This window comes from Stegodyphus dumicola, chromosome 10, assembly GCF_044657685.1.
Source record: "Stegodyphus dumicola isolate Sdum_Otavi_A_Nest chromosome 10, ASM4465768v1".
In the NCBI taxonomy this organism is placed as follows: domain Eukaryota; kingdom Metazoa; phylum Arthropoda; class Arachnida; order Araneae; family Eresidae; genus Stegodyphus; species Stegodyphus dumicola.
In genome coordinates this window covers 146452264-146473418 of record NC_140777.1, presented here as the reverse complement: position 1 = coordinate 146473418, position 21155 = coordinate 146452264, and the positions used below count along the sequence as shown (strand labels likewise).

Sequence of the window (21155 nt, the reverse complement as noted above, 5' to 3'; positions counted from 1 at the left end):
ACTGTCAATGACCTTGTTTCGATACATTTAATTAGAATTGAGAATATAGAAGCTATTTAGAAAAACATTTACACCATGGGTAGGCATATGTCTACAGGTTTCCATGTGCAGGGTGTCCATAATTAAACTTGAAATTTGTGAGAGGTCTGTAGCAAAAATTATGCAGCAGAATTGCATGAAAATTGGGTAATGGCGGAATGAAATGATGGGAATTTGATTGAGGGGGAAAAATAATTAGTTTCAAAAACTACCACTAGACGGCATTGTGCAATGTAAACTATTGGCATATGCATATGTCGAAACCATAGTAATCCTGTGCATGCACAGCAACCCTATAAAGATGCGATAGGGGAACTGCAGTCATACTCATTTTCAAGTCAAGGAAGATGACTTTAACTCTCCAGGACTGAAAGACTCAGTTACCAAAGCTTTGTGGAAATTTCGGTCTTTAGAGCAGTTACGAAAATGTCCGCTCACTAGTCAAGGACTAACAAACATGATTAGGAAATTTGGAGCAACAGGAACATTGGGGATTCAGCCAGGAAGGAGACGAAAATGTGTTACAGTACAGGTAGTGGATGATTTAGCTATGCAAGTGGAGGAAAACAGATTGCAAACCATCGACAGCACTAGTGTTCGGCATATTGCAGCATCTGTTGACCAACCTCATTCCATGCTTCATAAGATTCTTCAAAAGGTCTTATGCTACTATCCCTATATACTGTCGCTAGTGCAGCAGCTCTTACCAGCTGATCTGGATAGTCGACAAACTTTTGCGTTGTGGTTTCTAGCGTGAATTGAGGTCCAGGATGAATGGTCATGGAACATTTTGTGGACCAATTAGGCCCACTTTCATATGGACAGTGCAGTTAACACAGACAATTGCCGTATTTGGGCTGTTACAAACCCAAATCATTTACTGCAAATTGCATTACATTCTTTGCAAGTAACAGTTTGTGCGGCTCTACTGCAACCTTCATTGTGGGTCCGTGTTTTTCGAAGAGCATAGCGCTACAAGGCCTGTGACATGCACTGTTACTGTTCAGCGATACGCTTCATTATTAGAACAATCCGTTATTCCGGCTCTTCAGGCAAGGTTATGTGATACAACCACAATGTTTATGCAGGATGGTGCTCCTCCACACATCACCTGTTGTGTGAAACAAGTGCTCTGCCGCCATTTGGGTGACAACAGAATTATCAGCCGGCAGTTTCCTACAGCTTGGCCTCCTAGGGCCCCCCACCCGACTTGAATCCTTGTGACTTCTGACTGTGGGGTTACCTCAAGGCCATCGTCTACCGTGATCCTATCACATCTATCCAACCTTAAAGAAAGCATAGAATGCCATCTGCGTAACATTCCCCAATTCATTCTGCTTTCAACAGTTGAACATGCAATTTTACGCTTCCAGATGGTAGCCGACAATGGTAGACATCATGTCGAGCATGTTTTGTAAACTTTTGTAGGTTATTTATATGTTTTCAATAAAGCTATGATACGCCACCTAGGGGTGGTTTTTGAAACTCATTGTTTTTTTCTCCTCAATAAAATTCCCATCATTTCATTTAGCCATTACCCAGTTTTCATGCAATTCCGCTGTATAGACAGCTCACAAATTTCAAGTTTAATTATGGACACCCTATAAATTGACAAATGAGGTCAAAGTGATGTATAGACAAACTACTTCTCTTCTGATGGTTTGAAGATGAAAAGAATGCATTTCTGAAGTTCATAGAGATTGTCAATGAAATGTGAGCTCACTAGTTCAATTCCGAGTTCCAAGCTGAAATTCGAGTTGGAAGAAATGTAGTTTGTAAATAATGATGCTATTACCATCTATGTTTGGGAATGAACTCATAGCCAAGAAATGGGCATGAAAATGTGTCCAGCATTGGAAAATATGTATTGACTCTAGAGGAGCATATTTGAAAGGTGACATGCTCAAATCTTTCATTTGCAATAAAGGTTGTGGTTAAAAAAAAAGTCCTGGTCATATTTGAATCACCTTGTATGAAACTTTCTTGTGAAGCATTAAAAAGTTAGAATTTTATTAAGTTTAATTATATATATATATATATATTTGGAATGTGTATGTATAATTTAGACTCTTTATTTGCCCAGAAATGCCGTCAAATATAAATTTTCTTCGGTTGAAATAAAAAGAGTTCCATTCATCTTAAGTTATCAGAACTGAATGGAAACAATTGAAAAGAATTGTTTAACTGATATGAACTTTTGAAAGTAAATAAATAATACTAAAAAAATTTAAATATTTAGAAAATTAGTCATATTTTGAAAAGAAATGTGATGCATATATGTGAATATTATTACTAAGGCATTTAAGTTATTTGTTAAGAGTTTTAAAAAAGAGAGTTGAATATTTAAGTCACTGATCAGTACAGTTGTTTTCCCAGTAAAAAAATATATTTGAATCCACCAACCATGCAGGGATTTATTGCCAAAACATAAAAATTACTAGAAGGCTAATAAGAAATATGTAGTTTTAAATTATAATTCCCAAATGACTTTGCCACTTTTTATCTGAACTCAACTCCCTTGGTTTGCTGTCTTAGGCATATTTCAGAATGTATGTATGTGTACTTACTCAAATAGACTTGTCACTTTGTACCATTGCATCAGGCAGTACAATCTTACTACTGTAACTCAATCAACTAATTTTAATTGAAATCTCTGGTGGTTTTATAACTAATTTATGCTTAATATTTCTTCAGTTACGATTTACAATTTTTTTGGTATAATTGAATTTTTGAAGATGGGATAATAACAGAGTTGGTGCATCTTACAGTCATGTTAGATAGTTTTCTATAAATTCAGCTTCAGATTAATGAAACTGAATTCTTGATAAATAAATGAACATTGAAGGTTTCTGTTGATCATGGATATCTGAAAGACCAAAATTTGTTGTGCAGAGTTAAAAAAGAATATATATGGTGTGAGCATGAACTTCCCCTTTGTATCATTTACAATAGTTTTTGTGAAAAACTATCTTAAGCTTGAAATTTTTGTCTTGTGTAATTAATTCCAGTCTATTGCTAGAAGTATTGGAACAAATGTTATTGAAAATTTATCAGTTAAAAAATATGTTAAATGAAATTCCAGCCCCTAAAATCTCATTTTTAAGTCCCCCCCAAGCCAAAAAATAGTAACCTGCTTGTAATAAATCTCTGCAAACTGCATCATTTCAAAACTAATCGTTGTCATGTGATTATTATATAACATTCATGATGCTCTTACTTAATCAAAAAATATTACAGCCAATAACAATATTAAAATATGCAAACTAAACTTTAGTTAACCGATATGAATAAAGTAAAACCATAACTATATTATCTTTGACCTAACCTATAAACTGGGATCTGCACATTTTTTCTCAACTTCTTTGGCTTCCTGTCTTGCTGCTGCTCACCAGTGGACGAGCGGTAATGTCTCTGAACACTAGTAGTTTGGTCCAATATTTGAATCCTGCAAACAGGCTGTCTGCATAGGCGTTTTCCCTGTGTGTAACCTGTATATGAATGAATTTCCCTTAAAAAGTCCTCCATGAAGGCATCCCTCCACTTAGGCAGATAGCCCTTGTGTGCTTTGCTATAAACTTAATAAACTAACCAAATAAACCTGTTTGATTACCTTATGTGCTTCTTTGTACTTCAAATATATCATAAAAATGTGAAAAGTACAAATGCAGTTGTTCAAGAATGGGCTTGCAGATTATGTCACTTTATCTCTGTTTGTGAAAAATAAATAATTCTCATCTGCCTATGACTGCAGATACGTCTTTTTGCATGAGCTGCATCATGTCCTATGTCATCCAGATTAAGATTTTCATTACTTTTATATAATAATAATGAAAAAATTGATAATGTTGTAGAATAGCAAGAATTTAATTCCTTAAAGCAGTAAATAGAAAAAGGAACTAAATGAAAGATGAACCAAAGAATCAAAGTTCAAGCGAAGTGTTATACTTTATATAATATTCCATGAGGGAGATGATGCAATGAGAAAGTTTAACAGGCATAATAATGAGTAACAAATAATCACCTTCACAGAAGACCAAAATTTTCTGATGCACTGGATGCTTATCGTGGTTCAGTATATTTAGATGTAAGACATAATTTCTGTTAATAATAATAAGATTGCTGTGGAATGTAGAGTGTAGAATGTAAGTACATTTATTACTTTTGTGTACCATTATGCTTTCTTTCTATACATAGAAGTTATTAAAAGTTAGATAAACATGCTGAATTAAAACCTCATGGATTTAATTCGGCTTTTATATTTCTGAATTACTATTTTTACAGGAGGATCATCCCCCTTCTGGTTTAACATCTCCTAATAATGTACCACTGAACATTAGTTTACCAGGTTGCATAATTGAGAGAACTTTAGATGGCACATTGAGTGTTCTTCCTCTTCCATATGGTCAGTTTTCTTCATTTAACTTTTTATATTATGTTATTGCATTTAATATATGAACTGTAAGTTTTACATATTTCTGTCGGATGATGATAATTCATTGTGTCTTATATTAAAAGGCAATTTTTAATTATGTAATATATTCTGAATTTCTTCTCAAAACATGCTGGAAAGTAAATATTTTTTTTTGGGGGGGGGGGGGAGAAAGAGGAGTTTTGTTTGTTAGTTTGGATAACACAATAAAAGCTTCATTTTGAAAGCAAATAATTTTTCTTCTTTTTTTTTTTTTTTTTTTTTTTTTTTTTAATTTCTTTTTCTGTTTAGTAGAAATAAATAAAAAGAATTTAACAAAAATTGATTTTACATTCGATTTCATATTGATGTTAGAAATGTCTAATATCATTGTACCTTTAATATTATCAAGTTACATTACACTTTAGATTGCTTTTAGTCATTTAATCAAACAAACCGCCTGGAAAATTATAATTTTTATGAAATATTGTCTACTTGTTTAATCATGTATTATATGCCATTCAATATATTATTTTAACTTATGCATTACTCATAGCAAACTAAGCAGTTTTAAAACAGAATATATGCTTTTAAATAATACTACCAATGTTTGCTTTATTAGTGTAACCAGTAAAAATTCAGTGGCATGTATTACATAACTTTACTACAGAGTATTAATTTCTTTATGAGGTATCAGTATCCAAAATTATACTGCATGTTTTAAATTCATCATATAGTTAAGACTCCCTATAAAAATGCCAGTCATTTTTATTCTAATAAGGATAACTTGTGCAAAAATTCCTCAACTAATGAGTGTATATTAAATCCATTTTTACAGTGTTTTATTAAATATTGATTACATTCTTGTATTGGGTCATCCAGGTAGTTGTATGGTATTTTGATGATAAATACAAATGAAATAGTACAGAAATATAAGAAAAGTATTTAATCACATAAGCACCACTTTGTTCTGTGATTTTTTTTTTCTGTCTTTCTGGAAGCGGGAAAATTCTTAAAAAAAAAAAAAAAAAGACATTTGTTTTATACATGAATAAGTTATTACATTTTGGAGATGCAGCCTCCCTCTTGATGTTACTAAAGGAAGCTCATTTGGCTTACCTTATGATTCTTTTTATTGTGACATTATCGCATAGTAGTCACTTTTCATTTTTATATATGAACATTTTAAGAAAAAAAACTTCTTTATTTCATTTCAGCAAAGAATCTCATTCCAGAATTCGAGCAAGTGTACTTTACTTTGTTAACGTATGGGATACCTATACATTGTAGTGGCTTACATAACTAGTCTCCTTCAAATGTTCATTACAATGTTCCTGTTTGGAGTATCTAATCTATCTAATAGTTTCTGAACTGTATAGTGTGAATTTTCAAAGAGTAGTTTCTCTTAATGGGTCTTTGTGCTTACAGGGAATGGTCGTATAGAATGGATATCATCTTTAAGGCTGAAGTTTCTGCTCTCAAACTAGTTTCGAACTATGTTATTAGAAACAGCGCTTTGTTCATACGCAGTGCAAATTTTATGAGCAATCTGACTAGCATTCTTTCTTCTTTCATAATCCCCTTTCAAAAGAGCATAAAATGACAAAAATGAACTTAGGGGTTCTCTATTCTGAGCATAGCACTGAAAAAAAAAAAAAAAAAAAAAATTATACCAGTATGTACTAGAGTTATGCAACACAAGCAGAGATCATATTTACAATCTACTACAATCAAGGACACTCTTTTATCAGCAGTAACAAAATAACTAGAAGAAAACAGGATTCCATATGAAAGACCACAGAACTTTCTAGATGACACAGTACTGACTGTAAAATTCAGAATTAGCTTTTTATAATTATTTTATAATTTGTTAATATTTTTAAGAGAGAGACTTTATTTTGGAAGATTTTTTTTTTTTTTTTTTTTTTACTTTTATTCTCTTAATTTATTATGAATCTTTCTCCTTTGTGCAGGCTATGTGAAGAAAAACCTAGGTGACCTTTTAAATCATAGTTCCTGTTACGAAATTGCTTCAAGGAAGTCTGATATTTGTAACTCAGGTTCATATAGCAATGAAGAATCTACTGGCATGTCTGTCTGTGATAATTCTGATGATGAACAGATATCTCTTTCAAAGCTGTTGCAAGATAATAAAGAACTTAGGTCAAAACTTAACTTAATGAAAAATTTAGAACAAGAAAATCAAATACTTAGGCAAGAGCTAAGCATTTTGCGTAACACTGTAGATGATGAGAAACTGAAGCAACTGCTTGAGTCTAGAAATGAAATTAGGAGACTTGAGCGTGAAAAGAGTACATTACAAGAAACCTTAAGACTTTTGCAAAAAGAACTCAATAGGTTAGAAGCAGAAAAGCAAAGAGGTAACAATATTTAAATAGTTATATCAGACTAATAATATGCAGAGTGTAATATATTAATATATCAGAAGAAAAATAATTTTAAAAGTTGTGTTTTACTGAGAGCTATTTGAAGTGTGGTGTTTTAAGTCAGACGTTGAATGAATAACTGTTTGCAGTGCACATGCTTTTATTTTAAAGCAATACATCATGCCATATTTTCCATTATGATTTTAGTCATTTGTATTGGATTTTGAATGTTTATAGTATTAAGAAACTGTACTTTTGTTTATTTGTAATTTTGATACTGATTTTAATTTGTATTCAGAGGTAAGTAATATTTAATGGAAAAAGAAGTTTAAAGAAGACATACATTTTATTTCTTATCTGAAATGTATTACTAATGATACTAAATTTCTTCAATGTGAATTGAATAAGTCAGTATATTGTTCGTATTTTTCCCCCGTAAATTTCTATTTAATTCAATTTTTTATAAGAAATTAATAACCCGCAGTTAAAAAATAAGTTAACTCTTGTAACCTGAATTAGTGTGTATATATAATATCTGTATGTATGAATTTTGTTTAACAGCCTTATCACCAGCATTTTTGCTTTCAATTTTCTATGTGTAAATATTTCTGAGGAGACCTAGAAAATTAAAATGCACAGTTTCTACTAATGTTAAAGATTTTCATGAATTACATGCAAAATTAAATGCTCGTGAATATAAGATACTAATGGGCATACTTTTGTGTTACAGATTATAATATGAGCAAACTGTTTTCTTTTCTTCATGTATATATTAGGTTCGGTTTAATACCTGTATATAATAAATATTTTATTTTGGTGCCTATATTTTTTAGTTCATTGAATTTCTGAAGCAAATGCTGACCATTAATGCTTGTACTATAAACAGATGTGTATTTGGATGTGTAATTACTGTAATACATTGAAATTTATATTTCAGGTTCTGTAAGAGTTCTTTAAAAAAAAAAAAAAAAAAAAAAAAAGAGATTTACTTGCCACAGAAACTTTAATCTGCAGCTTCTCAAGTAATAAATGAGAATGGTGTCTTAAATAAAGTGAATTTAGGTAGTTACAGAATATTATATTAACTTCAGCAAAGTATTCAGATTTCTTTTTTATTTTTGCAGCTTCAATTTTTTATCAAAGTAAAAAAAAGAAAAGTATTCATTAATAATTTATTTTGAATTGTTTGTTTGATTTAGTATTGAGAATTTAGCTTTGCCTTTACTTTTTTTTAAGCTTTGAGTATTATATTTTCTTTTATATTTATTATGCCTTGTTTATGTTCAGCATCTTCAGTTTTATAAGTATTATTCTCTAATTGTTGATAAATGGGTTATTTTTCTTCAGTTCAGTTGATTATGGCAAAGCACACTAAGGCTGTCTGTCTAAGGGTAGGGGTGCCTCATGGAGGACTTTCTAAGGGAAATTGGTTCGTGTACACATGGATAAAACCACGAAAATGCCCATGCAGCCAGCCTATTTGCATGGAATCGAACCCAGGTTAGAACTACCAGTGTTTAGTAAATTTTACCGCTCGGCCACTGCTGGGCACTGGTCTAATTTTTTAGATATCAGACAAAGACAAGACAAACTAGCTATAAGATTGTAGTTTTTATACATCATTAGTTTCTTCTTGTCATGGAATATGCTGCTTGTTTTCTAGTGACTTTTTATCTATTAACTTAGATAAAGAATGATCTTTAAGAACAATAAAGCATCATTCATATCTGACATTTTATGTATTGTTACATTACGGTAGATTTTTTACATAATTTGTTGAATTATGGTACCATGAAAGCCATGATATTGTAATGCTATCGCTATCTCATTTAGATCATTGTAATTTAACTGAATGAGCTGAATTATTGAATAAGAGTGTTTTTTTCTGCTTATTTCAATTTGATTAACATTTGAAAGATAATTCATGCATACAGTCTTTGAACAATACTATATACAATTTAGAACAAGGAAAAAGCACATCAGTTTTTAAATTAGGTGCAATTCAACTTCAGATTAATGTTACTTTTATGGAAGAATTCAGATTTCATGTGAATCTGATTTTTCTCTTAAAACCATCAACATTAATGTGTTTTAAAATATCTTACACATTATTTGTCTGGTATATAACTGGGAAAAATAATTTTTTAAGAATAAATTTCAATACCTCTTGTTTATTACTGTCGTCTTAAGTACTGCATAAAATATTACATTTTATGAATTCTATGTTGGTATAGCTTTCACATTTACAAAATGAAGTAAACTGTGACCTACGCAGATTAAAATATCTCTATATTATTATGGAGGTATCAGCATGCCAAAAATTCTTTTCCATGCACATCAAGTGCATTAACTGGTTATCTTTATTTATGTGTATTTTATTCTTGTTTATTGTATTATTGTTGTTCATGGCATTATATTTAAATTTTAAAATTGTTTAAGTTGTAATTAATTTAAACATGAAAGAAAATCTGTTAGTATAATGTAAGAGAATAAAGAAAAATAGTGCAAAACTTGAAATTTCTATGAAATAACAGAAGTAGTTAAAGAAAGATTAACATGTAAGTAAATGTAATTTTTTAAAGTTATATTTGCTTTACTTCATTAAAGTTTTGAGGTACTAAATATATATATGTGTGTGTGTGTGTGACATCCATAAAAGTTCTTGTGCAGTGATTCAATTGTCAACCAATGGTTAAAGATATACCTCCAATTACAAAAATGTTTTAAATAGCACAGCTGTTCATTTTATGGTATTTTTAAATTTAGAAAAAATCCTATTCATTTTATGGTATTTTTAAATTTAGAAAAAATCAGTTTTACATAAATTATGAAATCCAACTTTCTGTATGAACTTCTAGTCCATAGTTAAAATTTATGCACATTATGAAAATTGAAGCATAGGAACTTTGACTCTAGTGTGACAAAAATTGACTGAGATATTTAATTTGAAAATTCGAGTTTTTTATAGATTTTTCGGTAACAAGAAATCAAACTTGTCCCTCTTGGTGAGTTGTTGGTTAAAAAAATAAATTAGAGTAATTCATTGTTGATTTCTTTTCTATTTAATGTCTTTCAGTGATATTCCTCTGTGATTTAATAGTATATAACATTCTTTGATGTTTGGTTGTGTTATATCTGGTATTCCAAAAGCATTTTCATGCAGATTGTTTATAAGTTTCCAAATGCTAAAAATATGTTAATAAAATTAACATACCTTTTTATTACTTTAGGATCTTAAATTCTTAGGATTTTATTACTTTAGGATTCACTCATGTAAGGTAACTCATTAAACTAGAAATATTTTTAATTTTTAATTTATACAAACAATGTTATGTGTAACTTATATTGATTCTATAAGCATATATAATTTTGCATACTTTTTGAAAAAAAATTGAAGCCATTAACTATTATTGTCTGGGTATCGGGACTGGATATGTTAGACCTGTTCTGTTAACAACAGAATTTTTTTTTTTTTTTTCTGTACTGATATTTCATTTTTAATTGCATACAAATTTAAATATTCACTCTTCAGTTTATGTATGACTCCTGAATTTTTAGAAAACAGAATCTTAAATTTAACATCTTGCTCAATCTTTGCCATATTGGAATTCACCTTGTTTTGTACTGTTATTTAGAATGAGTATAAGCTTTATTAAATACAGTTATAAGGACAGAGAGCCATTTATTAAAAAAAATCTGATATGTACACCACATGACTTCCTTGCCACGGAATATTAAATAATATGCATTTTTCCTTGCATTTCATTTAAACTTATTGGATGGAATTAAATCTACTTCGTTGACAGCGCATAAACCACAATAAAGGCACTCTTTAAAAATTCACTATATTTGTTTACCATAGCGACACTTTGGTTCACTTAATAGAGTTACATTTCATCCATATTATAACTCAGAATTCATATAAATTTATATCATTTGAAGAATTATCTAATTCTTGCCACATGTTCTCTTCAAATACTATAATAAATATAAAATGATGTATAAAGAAATTAATTAAACAAAACAAAAAAGAAACAGTTTTTCACAGATGATTCCTTTTTTCTTATTCAATTAATTCAGTTCTCACTTTCCGACAAGGCAAAAATAAGAAAAAAACTCAAAATATCTATATTAAAAGGTACGAAGTAAATCTGAAACACTTATTTCCTTGAACAAATTCCAGAATGGATTAAGCAAGATTTAATTCCCAATAATAATAGAAGGCATTATCTTTGTTGTTGCAAAGCTCACTTTCTCTAGATTGGCAACAAATCCACTACTTTGCCAAGTTTCAAATGTTAACAAAAATGGCTGCCATCGCAAAATTCATTAGGCTTAGCTGCACTTAAACAACTTTTAAATTGTTGATAACCCCACAAATATTGCATGCAAATTTACTAAAGGCATAAAACCTTAACTGGAAGATAAGAACAACATAATTCAATCATTTTTAAAGCAAAAAATGTGCAATTTACAAACCCGGTTAAAAGAGTGGATATATATATACATATGTTTAAATACGTTTGGTGTGGCCAAAATAGGAGGTGCACATCTACATGTTATAGCAGTCCTCTATACAAAATTTCAACGTTCTGCGGCTACTCGTTTTCGGGTTACGTCAGGTACATACATAGGTATGTACGTGTAAGTACAGACATCATGACAAAAAAACTCTTCTGAATCTATTTTAAATCGTTTTTGCAATCCGCTTTGGAGAAAAAGAGTCCTTTATTCTGTTCTTACATATAGATGTCATGCAAAAACATTGTTAAATTGCATTCGATAGCGGTCAAAATGGATATTTTCGTTGAAATATGATGCCTGAAAATTTTCGTGATTACAATACTTCTTTTGTACTTCATACAAGGAAGTAAAAATAGGGTATTGATGTAGTATTCAGTCTAATGCTTTTGCAGTTGTATCTTGTGATCATCGAACTGTAAACCTCCGAAAGAACTTTGTCAGTCCTGCAGACAGTACTAATTAAATTGTACATAATAATTTTGAAACTAAAGATTCTGCGTACTATGTGGAATACCATACTGTAAGTACATCTGTTATCTCGAAGCATGCTGAGGATCCGTTTATAAAAGTGATTAGCGTGCAAGCCCTGTGAAATGAGTGGACTTTTCAAGCAAAAAAACCAATTCATAAGCAAATTTTTTTGTTTGCCAAATTAGCATTTTCAGAGATTTTTATTAATATCTCAAAACAATCTGCAACAATCAAAAATTAATATCTCTCACAACCCACAACAACCAATTCGTAAATAAATATTTTGTTAACAGATTAGCATTTTCAGAGTTTAGTAAGTTTATACTTTACTAAGTTTTAAAAATGCCTGTAAGCTTTTTTTTTTGGGGGGGTGCAGAGTTTGTAGTTGTGGGTTTGTGAGATTTACCAAACAATGAAAGTGCTGCTATTAGTTTGTTACAAAAGTATAATATGTTGCCATCAGTAGTCAATGATAATAATATCCTTCAATGATCAATGATAATGATAATCATCAATAAGTAACCATCAAATGATCCAATTTGCATGAAATGAAGCTTTATATGATTCAGTAGAGAAGCACCTCTGAACCTTTTTGAGAAGTGATTGCCACACATTTTTTACCCGAAATAAAGGAAAATTAATTGCATCAGACTATTGGTAAAGTTAGCCAGTCTTTCTCTATTAACACAGGAGTATCAAAATAAGTAACTAACTAAAAGCAGTAGATTGCTTATACATCAGTATCAGAATTAGTGTTAGTAATTTTTACATAACTGGTTTTGTAATTTTAAAAATGCCCAAACTTGAGCATTTGCTTTATTTAAAACATTTTTTGTAACTGGAAGTACATTTGTTACATAATTGTAAAAATGTCTAGAGAAAAGCTGCAAAAATGATGGGTACATGAGTACTTTTATGGACACAGTGTATGTATGTATTAATACCAAACTGTACATCTCATAAACTTCATCGCATCTATTGTAGTCTCATCAAATGATTTGTTTGTTTTGATTTGCCTGCTTTGAATATTTATTGACCTTTGTTAGCATTCCAGACTAATATTTTGTCAATTTTAATGTATTTTCTTTTTCCTGTTTGAATGTAAGTTTAGTTTTAAGAGTTTATAATGTGCTTGTAGTTTAATAAAGTGCATAAACATAATTTCAAGAATTTTCTAATATAAGTGTTTTGCAGCATATAAAACCTGTATGATGTATAATGTTTCATTCATCTTAAGAAAAGTGTAATAATTATTCAGTTCCTGCTATACTGTACCTTTAACAGGAAGATAAACTGTCTTCATCTTCTCTCATCAGTCTGAAAAATACATCTTTATTGTGAAAATTTGGAGTTATTTCTCTTTTAAGGCATGTAAAAGGAAAATCATCTTTTTTTTTTTTTTTTTTTCCCCTGATAAAACTACATTTTTTATTCTTATAACTTAAATAAAAGGGATTTCTTTATAAGAATTTTGTTATGTATTCCATGTGCACTTTTTTTTTTTCTGTAGGAAACAAACTTGTTATTAGGTTTCCATTTTTTCTGTCATATGCATCATTTCTAAAACAGGTTTACAAGATATTTGGGACTGGCCTGGGTAATTCTGAATTCATAATTACATGCAAAGCTGTATTCTAGATTTTTATAATAATAATAATAATAATAAAAACAAAATCCCTCTATAAAAGATTGAGAAGAATTAATTAATTTATTGAAGAATGAGGGCAGGCTGATCCATGAATCTTAATAAACTTTTACTGGAATGAAATAGTTTAGAATCAAAATCGTGTAAATTTTCGAATCTTAGTGAAGAATTATGTTAACATGTCTTCACATTTGCACAACAAACTTGTTTCAGAATCTATTTAATTTACCTTTCAATACTTTATGAGTGAAGCTGTTTGTGCTATCATTTCATTTCTTTGTTTCAACTTTTGTCGTGCAGAAAGAAGCTTGGATATCTGCAGAAAATTTGCAGGAAGGGTAAAGAATGGGAAAAAATAATTATATCTACCCATAATCGGTAAATTTTTATTTAATTAGTTTTAATTAGGAGGATTACTAGTAGATTGTACAGAGCAGTATTGCATCAATGCAAAAATACACGTTCTGCACGTCCAACAATATGTGAACACTTTTTTACCCGATTCCAAGACAGACAAATGCTCTCACTCCCTCCCAGCATTCTGTGGACACCTTTGGGAAATCTGTAAAATTTATAAGCTGTAGATAAATACAGTGGTACCTTTGGTGTAGATCATTAATCCATTCCGCATTCTTTGAAGTATGCCAAACAAACTTTTACAGTAAGAAATAAAGGGAAGATAATTAATCCCTTCATAAAAATTGTTTGTTATCCTATTGTTCATATTATAACTCTGTGTAATGCTGAAATACAGATGCAGTAGGGAAATATATACTGTGCATAAATGGAGCATTGCTCATGATACTGTACATGAATGTTTTTCTGCTATCAAAAACAATTTTTAAACATTCTCTAATATCTCTGATTAGTTTAGGTTTTTATGGCAAAATACATTAGAACTATCTACCTAAGGTGATGGATGCCTTTGTGAAAGATTTTCGAAGGGAAACTGGCTCATATACATGCTAAACATGGAGAAAGTCTTGAAAATGCCCATGCAACCAGCCCGTTCACCTGAATTCGAACCTAGGTCGGAACTACCAGTGTTCAGCAGTTTTACCTCTTAGCCGCTGGTGGGCTAACATCTCTGATATTTTCTTAATAATTGATTTCATTCCCTTTGCAACGTTAAATATTTAATGGTGTCTTTGTTTTCCACCATCATACTTGGTACATGATATGCAATTGCTATGTCCCTGACATGTGCCAGCTTCATACTTTTCAACAATCTCTTTTTTTCACCTCTTTGAAGATCATAAAAATTATCTTTGTTGCTTGACACTTTTAATTAACTTTCCTAAAACTCGTTGCTAACAAATTTACAAAAAAAAAAAAAAAAAAAAAAAGGCAAGAAAATATAAAATCACTTGTAAATTCAGTAATAGCATAGGTTCTTTACTCAATAATAGTAACAGGCATACTAACATTCGTAGACAATCATAGCATTGTCTCGAAACAAGCGTAGTGCAAATAAGTCGGTGAGTCATGACTCATCAGACTCGAGCCACATTCCAAACAAATATACTGTACCAAACAAAAAATATCGAGGTATCACTGTATATGGTGACCGTATGTCTAGATATAATTTATAAGAAAACTTTGCCATATGATGAAGAAGATGAATTGAAATTTGCTTTTTTTCTTAGAGGGGATGGAAGTAAGGCATGGTAGCTTAATATCATGTTTGAGCAATATGCAAATAACTGCTTTGCCATTATTGAAATTTGTATGAATTTTCAGTCAAATGGATTTGTCTGATTTTCCTTTTAATTTACCTAATATATCTGAAAGGGATTCAGTGTAGTAGAGATTTAATTACTATTTTGTAAGGTTGATTTAAAACGGTTTGCAAAATAACTTTCAGGTAGTGAAGTGGTTCATGAGAAATTGTCACCTTTGTGTTTACTTAAAATTTTCAACTTTCTTCAATTAAAGTTTAAAATGACTAGAAAGGTATAGCCTTCTACTATTTTAATTTTTGATAAGCAATTATTTTTACTGAAGGTACTATTTTTCATAATATATAAATTCAAAGTTTTGCGTTTTTATCATAGCTAAAAGCAAAATTGATAATAATCTAAAAATTCGTATGCTGCTTCTTTTAAATTCATTTTAAAATTGGTCACTTTTAAAGTAGAATCTATGGAATGTGGATATGCATATCTTTTATAACATAACTTTTCCCATTCCTTATTTTTTTAAAATTCGGAATCAAGTAGCTTATATTCAAACTGAATATAAGATATTAATTAAACTTCTAGCTGTTGCTCACTACTGAGAGATATATTTTGCAATATTTTATCTAACATTTTTTATGTACAAAAATGTACATGTAATATGGAAATCTTAATAGTTACATGTATCTCAAATACAATGAATCGTAGTTAAACTACAGTTATGTTTTTCTTAAAGTGTTATTTTTTTTATTATCATTGGAAACATATTTGAACTGATATAACAGAGGGCCACATTTATTGAAGTCTAATCATTGTAATCCACCTGTATATTTTTTTGGAAACATATTTGCTAGTCATTGAATTTATATGCAAATTCTTATATAAGATAATAATTTTGTATGTGCTATTATTTGCACTAGCTTTTTTGTGTAATTTTGTTGTATTGTTGAAATTACATTATTTTGGTAACTGAAATGTTAGATTCATTGCATTGCATTCATACAAGCATTGAGCTGTAAAATGTATGCATACATTCATAAAAGAATGTATATATGTGTCTACATATTGTGTAATTATAACAATGATAAATATGAAAAATATATTTTATTCTTTTATTAAAAGAAAATAAGAAATTAAAATTAAATTTCCTTTAAACTTCTATAATTTGAAAATAAATGTTTTATTCGAGTTAAAAGATTTTAAAAATGTAAAAAATATCTCTTGATAATGACTGAACAGTATTTCTTTTAATGTTATAATATATGTAAAATAATTATTATAAAATATTTGTAGGAAATTGTTCCCAGTTAAGTGCAATTTTGAGAACAGAGACGAACCTTTTGTCATTCCATTTACATATTTTCAAAAACCTGTCACTCCTAAAAAAATATGAATATTTTACTAGAGATATGAGTATTTTATAGGAAAAGATTTAAAACTAATTTTTTCAAGGATGCAGATGTTAAAATTAAAAGTAATTATTTTTAATGCAATGCTGTGAAACATACAATTTTTGTTTTCAGTGAAATTATTTTTATTTTATTTTTTCAGTGAAATTCATTTCAAATTGAAATGGGTAAAATTTTCTGAAGTCATCAAATAATGCATTATGAAATGTTAGGATTGAAACCAGAAGGGAAACACAATAAATGGATATGTTATAAATGCTTGTATTTGTGCCGTAAAGACTAGAGACTAAATATTTATAAATTTTGTGCTTTGAGCAAAAGTGCAAATTTCTTTTTGTGTGTGCTTTTGCATCTACTTTTATCCTGTAATTTCTGGCTTAATTCTTTTTTGAAATTTTGTACGATTTCTTACAATTAATTTTAAGATTTCTAGTTACGAGCTAATATATTTTTGAATAATAGATGTGTCTTAGACTCTTCATTGAACATCTTGTTAATCTCCTTCTTGATAATTCATGGATAATTGATGATGCATCTTCTATTTCATCTCAAACCATTGTTTTTCTGAGTTCTTATTGTATAGACCAGGTTTATTATGTTTATTTTCTCGCATTCTGTAAGCAATATATGTTGCATGAATTGATTAAAAAAAAGTTTAAATTTTCTTATTTTGAATCCCCTTCTTCAGTTTTCAAAAGAATGCTTTATATTGCTTAATAATTAAAGCAATTATTACAGTAAGGAAAAGTAAATGGTAAATTTCTAAAGGTGTTTTATTAGACATCATTAGTATGCACACATAGTTTGAAGTTTCTGATGTCATCTATAAACTAAAGCACAAATAAGAGAACTTAACCATTTATTAACCTTAAGAAACCAAAAGCCTTTTGTAGCATTAATTATTCAAAGGAAATTAGCTGTAATATCGTGTTATGATATGTTTCATTTAGGTGGTCCATGTATATTTTTGTATACAGTGCTGTGTTCTGTTCTTGTGTGAAAATTCAGGAGTATTATTTAGCATAAGATAATCTGCTAATAATAAAGTTATTTTAATTATTAGAGTTAGTAGTAACATTTTTATTTAGACAGAAGCAAACCTATTCATATGCATGATAAGTACATGACATATACATGTATATTTCAAAATAATATTTCAAAATGTGTTTTGCTGTATATTATAATTTTTTTTATTATAGAAAAAATTATGACACAGAAGTTACAAGATGAGTAAAGATTAAAAAGGAATAAAATAATAAGGCAATAAAATTTAATAATTAGTGCAGAAATGTTTAAGACCTTCAAGTATAAAACAGCTGAAATAGTAAATAACATAGTGTGTTTTGAATTTTAACTAAAATTGAAAATGTTTTATACATAGAAATATTTATTATGAAAAAAATTATTCTGTTTGTGATAAATTTATCAAACTCTACAATATCATTAATTAAAAGTAACAATTTTTGTATTTATGTAATGCCACAAAAGTTAAGTCAGCTCTGACTATTAATAGCTCTTACCTTATATGTCAGTTTTGTTGCAGGTACATTGTTCTTTTTTTTCAAGAAATCTGTGTTTAACACATTTTTATATCATTAATGTGAGAGAAATTCCGTGTAAATTTTAAAATCATTGTACTGTGTATCTGCCTTATATCATAAATGTAGTTACTTTGCATATTTGCTTAATATAATTTAAAGTATTTTTATGCGTGGTTTGATGTGTATTTATGAAACTGCTGTTCATGTAATTCAGAATCGTGAATTATTTTTTTTTTTTTGGAAGCAGAGTTTGCCTGCTATAATCTAGTCAGTTGCCATTAATATTTTTGTTTGAATATTTATTGAATCATGTTAACTTCTCAAAGTTTTAAAAATTATCAAAGTTATGCTAGTTAGTTAGCACAGCAAATGAAAAGTTCTATAAATAGTTCTTTAGCATCTGTGTAATACTTTTAAATGCTGTGTATATGCATATTTGCAGTCTTTGTTTTAGATTCCTAGGAATTTTTTAAATTCATTTTTATGAAAAAAATTGTATATCTGTAAATTTTATGTTAACATTTGCTTTGTTATATATGTGCGATAAAAGTATTTTCTTGTTGTTAATGATCTCAATCAAATTTCAATAAATGTTGTCACTTAATAGTGAGCTTGTGTTTCATGTTATTAAATTAGTTGTGCTTTACGTTGAAATGCATTAAAAACCAGATTTGATTTCAATTGAAACATACTTAAATATCTCACCTCCCAATCTGAACTGAGATTATGACTACAAATACAGGGGAAATCCATTTGAAATACTCATTGATGAAATCAAATAGTTTTTGTATTTTTGTCTCTAATCTATTTCATTCCTTTAAACAAGGTTTGTACAGTCCTTAAACGTACTTAAATTTTTTGGAAACCATTTTTGGACTTTAAATGTCCTTAATTTCGGCCTTCTTATCTGACATTTCCGTCCTTTCCTTTCCCCCCCCCCTTTTACGACTGCCTTTTTGATTGTGAATTAACATTATGGAGGAATTTTTTTGGGGGGAGTAATGCATTGACAATTACGTATTTGATGAGTTAACTTTCGAATTCTTTACTAATACTTAATATACAGGGTGATTATAATTAAAGTTGCAATTTTAACTACAGGTCAGAATGGCTTCATATTTTACCAGAACAATTCCAAGGTAATAGAATAGCTCAAAAATTTTCCAATAGATGGCGATGTCAGTGTTCACATTGCTATTGTTGATGTATAGCCGAAAGGAAGCAATAGACTGCAAGGGTTTACGAGAATTTTATTGGCGAAAAAACAAAAATACATATTTACAGAGAAAACAGTGATAATGAAAAGAGAAGCTTCACGAAACAAACACCTTACGAATGATTAACGCATAAGTTCTTCGATACGCTCTCCTCCTTGTTCCGCTGCTAATAGGAAGCGCAAAACTGCATGTTCCACAACAGGTTGGAGGATATCTGTGCTGATGCTATGAATGTGATGTGTGATACTTGCCTTCAAGTCGGCCAGATTTGCACTCCTCCCACTGTAAACAACATTGTTCAGATATCCCCAAAGCCAAAAGTCACAAGGGTTCAAGTCAGAGGAGCGTGGCGCCCACGCTGTTGGAAAATGGCGACTTATGATTCTATTATCTCTGAAATGAACGATCAGCAGGTGCTTCACGCGAGTTTGCTATGTGCAAAGGAGTGCCATCTTGTATAAATATTGGGCGATCCACACATTGACGCTGCGGAAGTGCCCTAACGGGACTAGCAGGTGTCATCTCGAAGAAAAACGAACCGATGACAAATGCTGCCATTATTCCGCACCACACGGTGACTTTTTTCAGAGTGAAGAGGTAATTGCTGTAGCGGGAACGGTTTCTCGATTGCCCATATCCTGCAGTTTTGCGTATTTGCAGAATCTTGCAAATGGAAATGAGCTTCAGCAAACCACAGAATATTTCAAGGCCATTCATTCATTATCCACTTCCATCCGGGCAAGAAATTGTAGTGCAAACGATTCACGTGTTTCCAGTTCAGCAAGTAGCAACTACCTGCACGTGAGTATTCTTACATGGATATTAGCGCAAGATGTTCCATAGATATATATAGGCATATTCAACATTCGGCCGATTCCCCGGGCACTGCTGATTTCTGCATCCTTGTTTGTTCTTGTAACGCTGTGGCCACGTTTTCCACTGCCGCCGCCGAAACTGGTTTTCTTCCTCTACCTTGTTTCACGTCAAATGAGTCACGATGAAACATTCTGGCAAAATGTTATGTGTGTCGTTAGTGCTGTGTATTTTTATCTTAGCCATGTGTGTAATGCGCATGTTACGTCTTAGGCCCCGGTCGCGGACACTTAGTTGACGGGACACTTAACCGACACCAGTTAGCCAACAGGTACACTTAGCCGACATGGACACTTAGCCGACAGGACACTTAGCTGACAAAGACAGTTAGCCGACAGGACATTTAGCCGACAAGGACACTTAGCTGACACAGTAGCCGTCAGGACATTTAGCTACGGAACACGTAACTGTCCAAGACATTTAGTCAAAAGGATACTAAGCCGACAGTGACGTTTAGCTGACACGTACCCAATAATTATTCAAACTTACTATGAATTACAGAATTTCTCGACTTATCCATAAGTTCAATATTTAAGTTATTTTTTCACCTATCAGTAAAATTCATTTTTTGATTCTTAAAAATCTGATATGTGCGTTTAATCATTGGGATAATTTAGCATTGCTTGATATGTATCGTACTGTTTGGTGTATATTGGCTAAATTGAAAAAGCACTGAAATTTCTCGTCAGGGAATATGAATTAAATTTCGAAAGGAAAAAATAATTTTCTTAGCTAAGTACGGCAGTCACTTAATTACATTTGGGGGTCTTCAAAAATTATCATGTTACATTCTTTCCCTTACAAAATCGTTTCGCTCCTTCCATTAATGAAAACCAACAATTTATTGCCCTAAATTCTCAAATTTTTGCTATCCCTAGATTTTTGTTGCTCGGTGCTTCGCTAAATTCTAAAAATTCTGCCACATTGGCTGTATCGCCGGCCCTGATTCTATCTATCTATTTTAT

At 30.4% G+C, this 21155-nt stretch overlaps 1 protein-coding gene across 1 annotated transcript in view; it reads left to right on the top strand.

Moving 5' to 3' along the window:
• Positions 1-18711, top strand: part of LOC118205714 (bridge-like lipid transfer protein family member 3B) — a 122019-nt gene extending 103308 nt beyond the window's left edge. The window contains exons 18-20 of the mRNA XM_085825687.1: positions 4321-4441; positions 6421-6828; positions 16702-18711. Coding sequence (XP_085681813.1) covers positions 4321-4441; positions 6421-6828; positions 16702-16721 — 549 coding nt within the window. The 3' untranslated portion in view covers positions 16722-18711. The remainder of the gene's footprint in view (positions 1-4320; positions 4442-6420; positions 6829-16701) is intronic.
• Positions 18712-21155: the final 2444 nt, after the last annotated feature.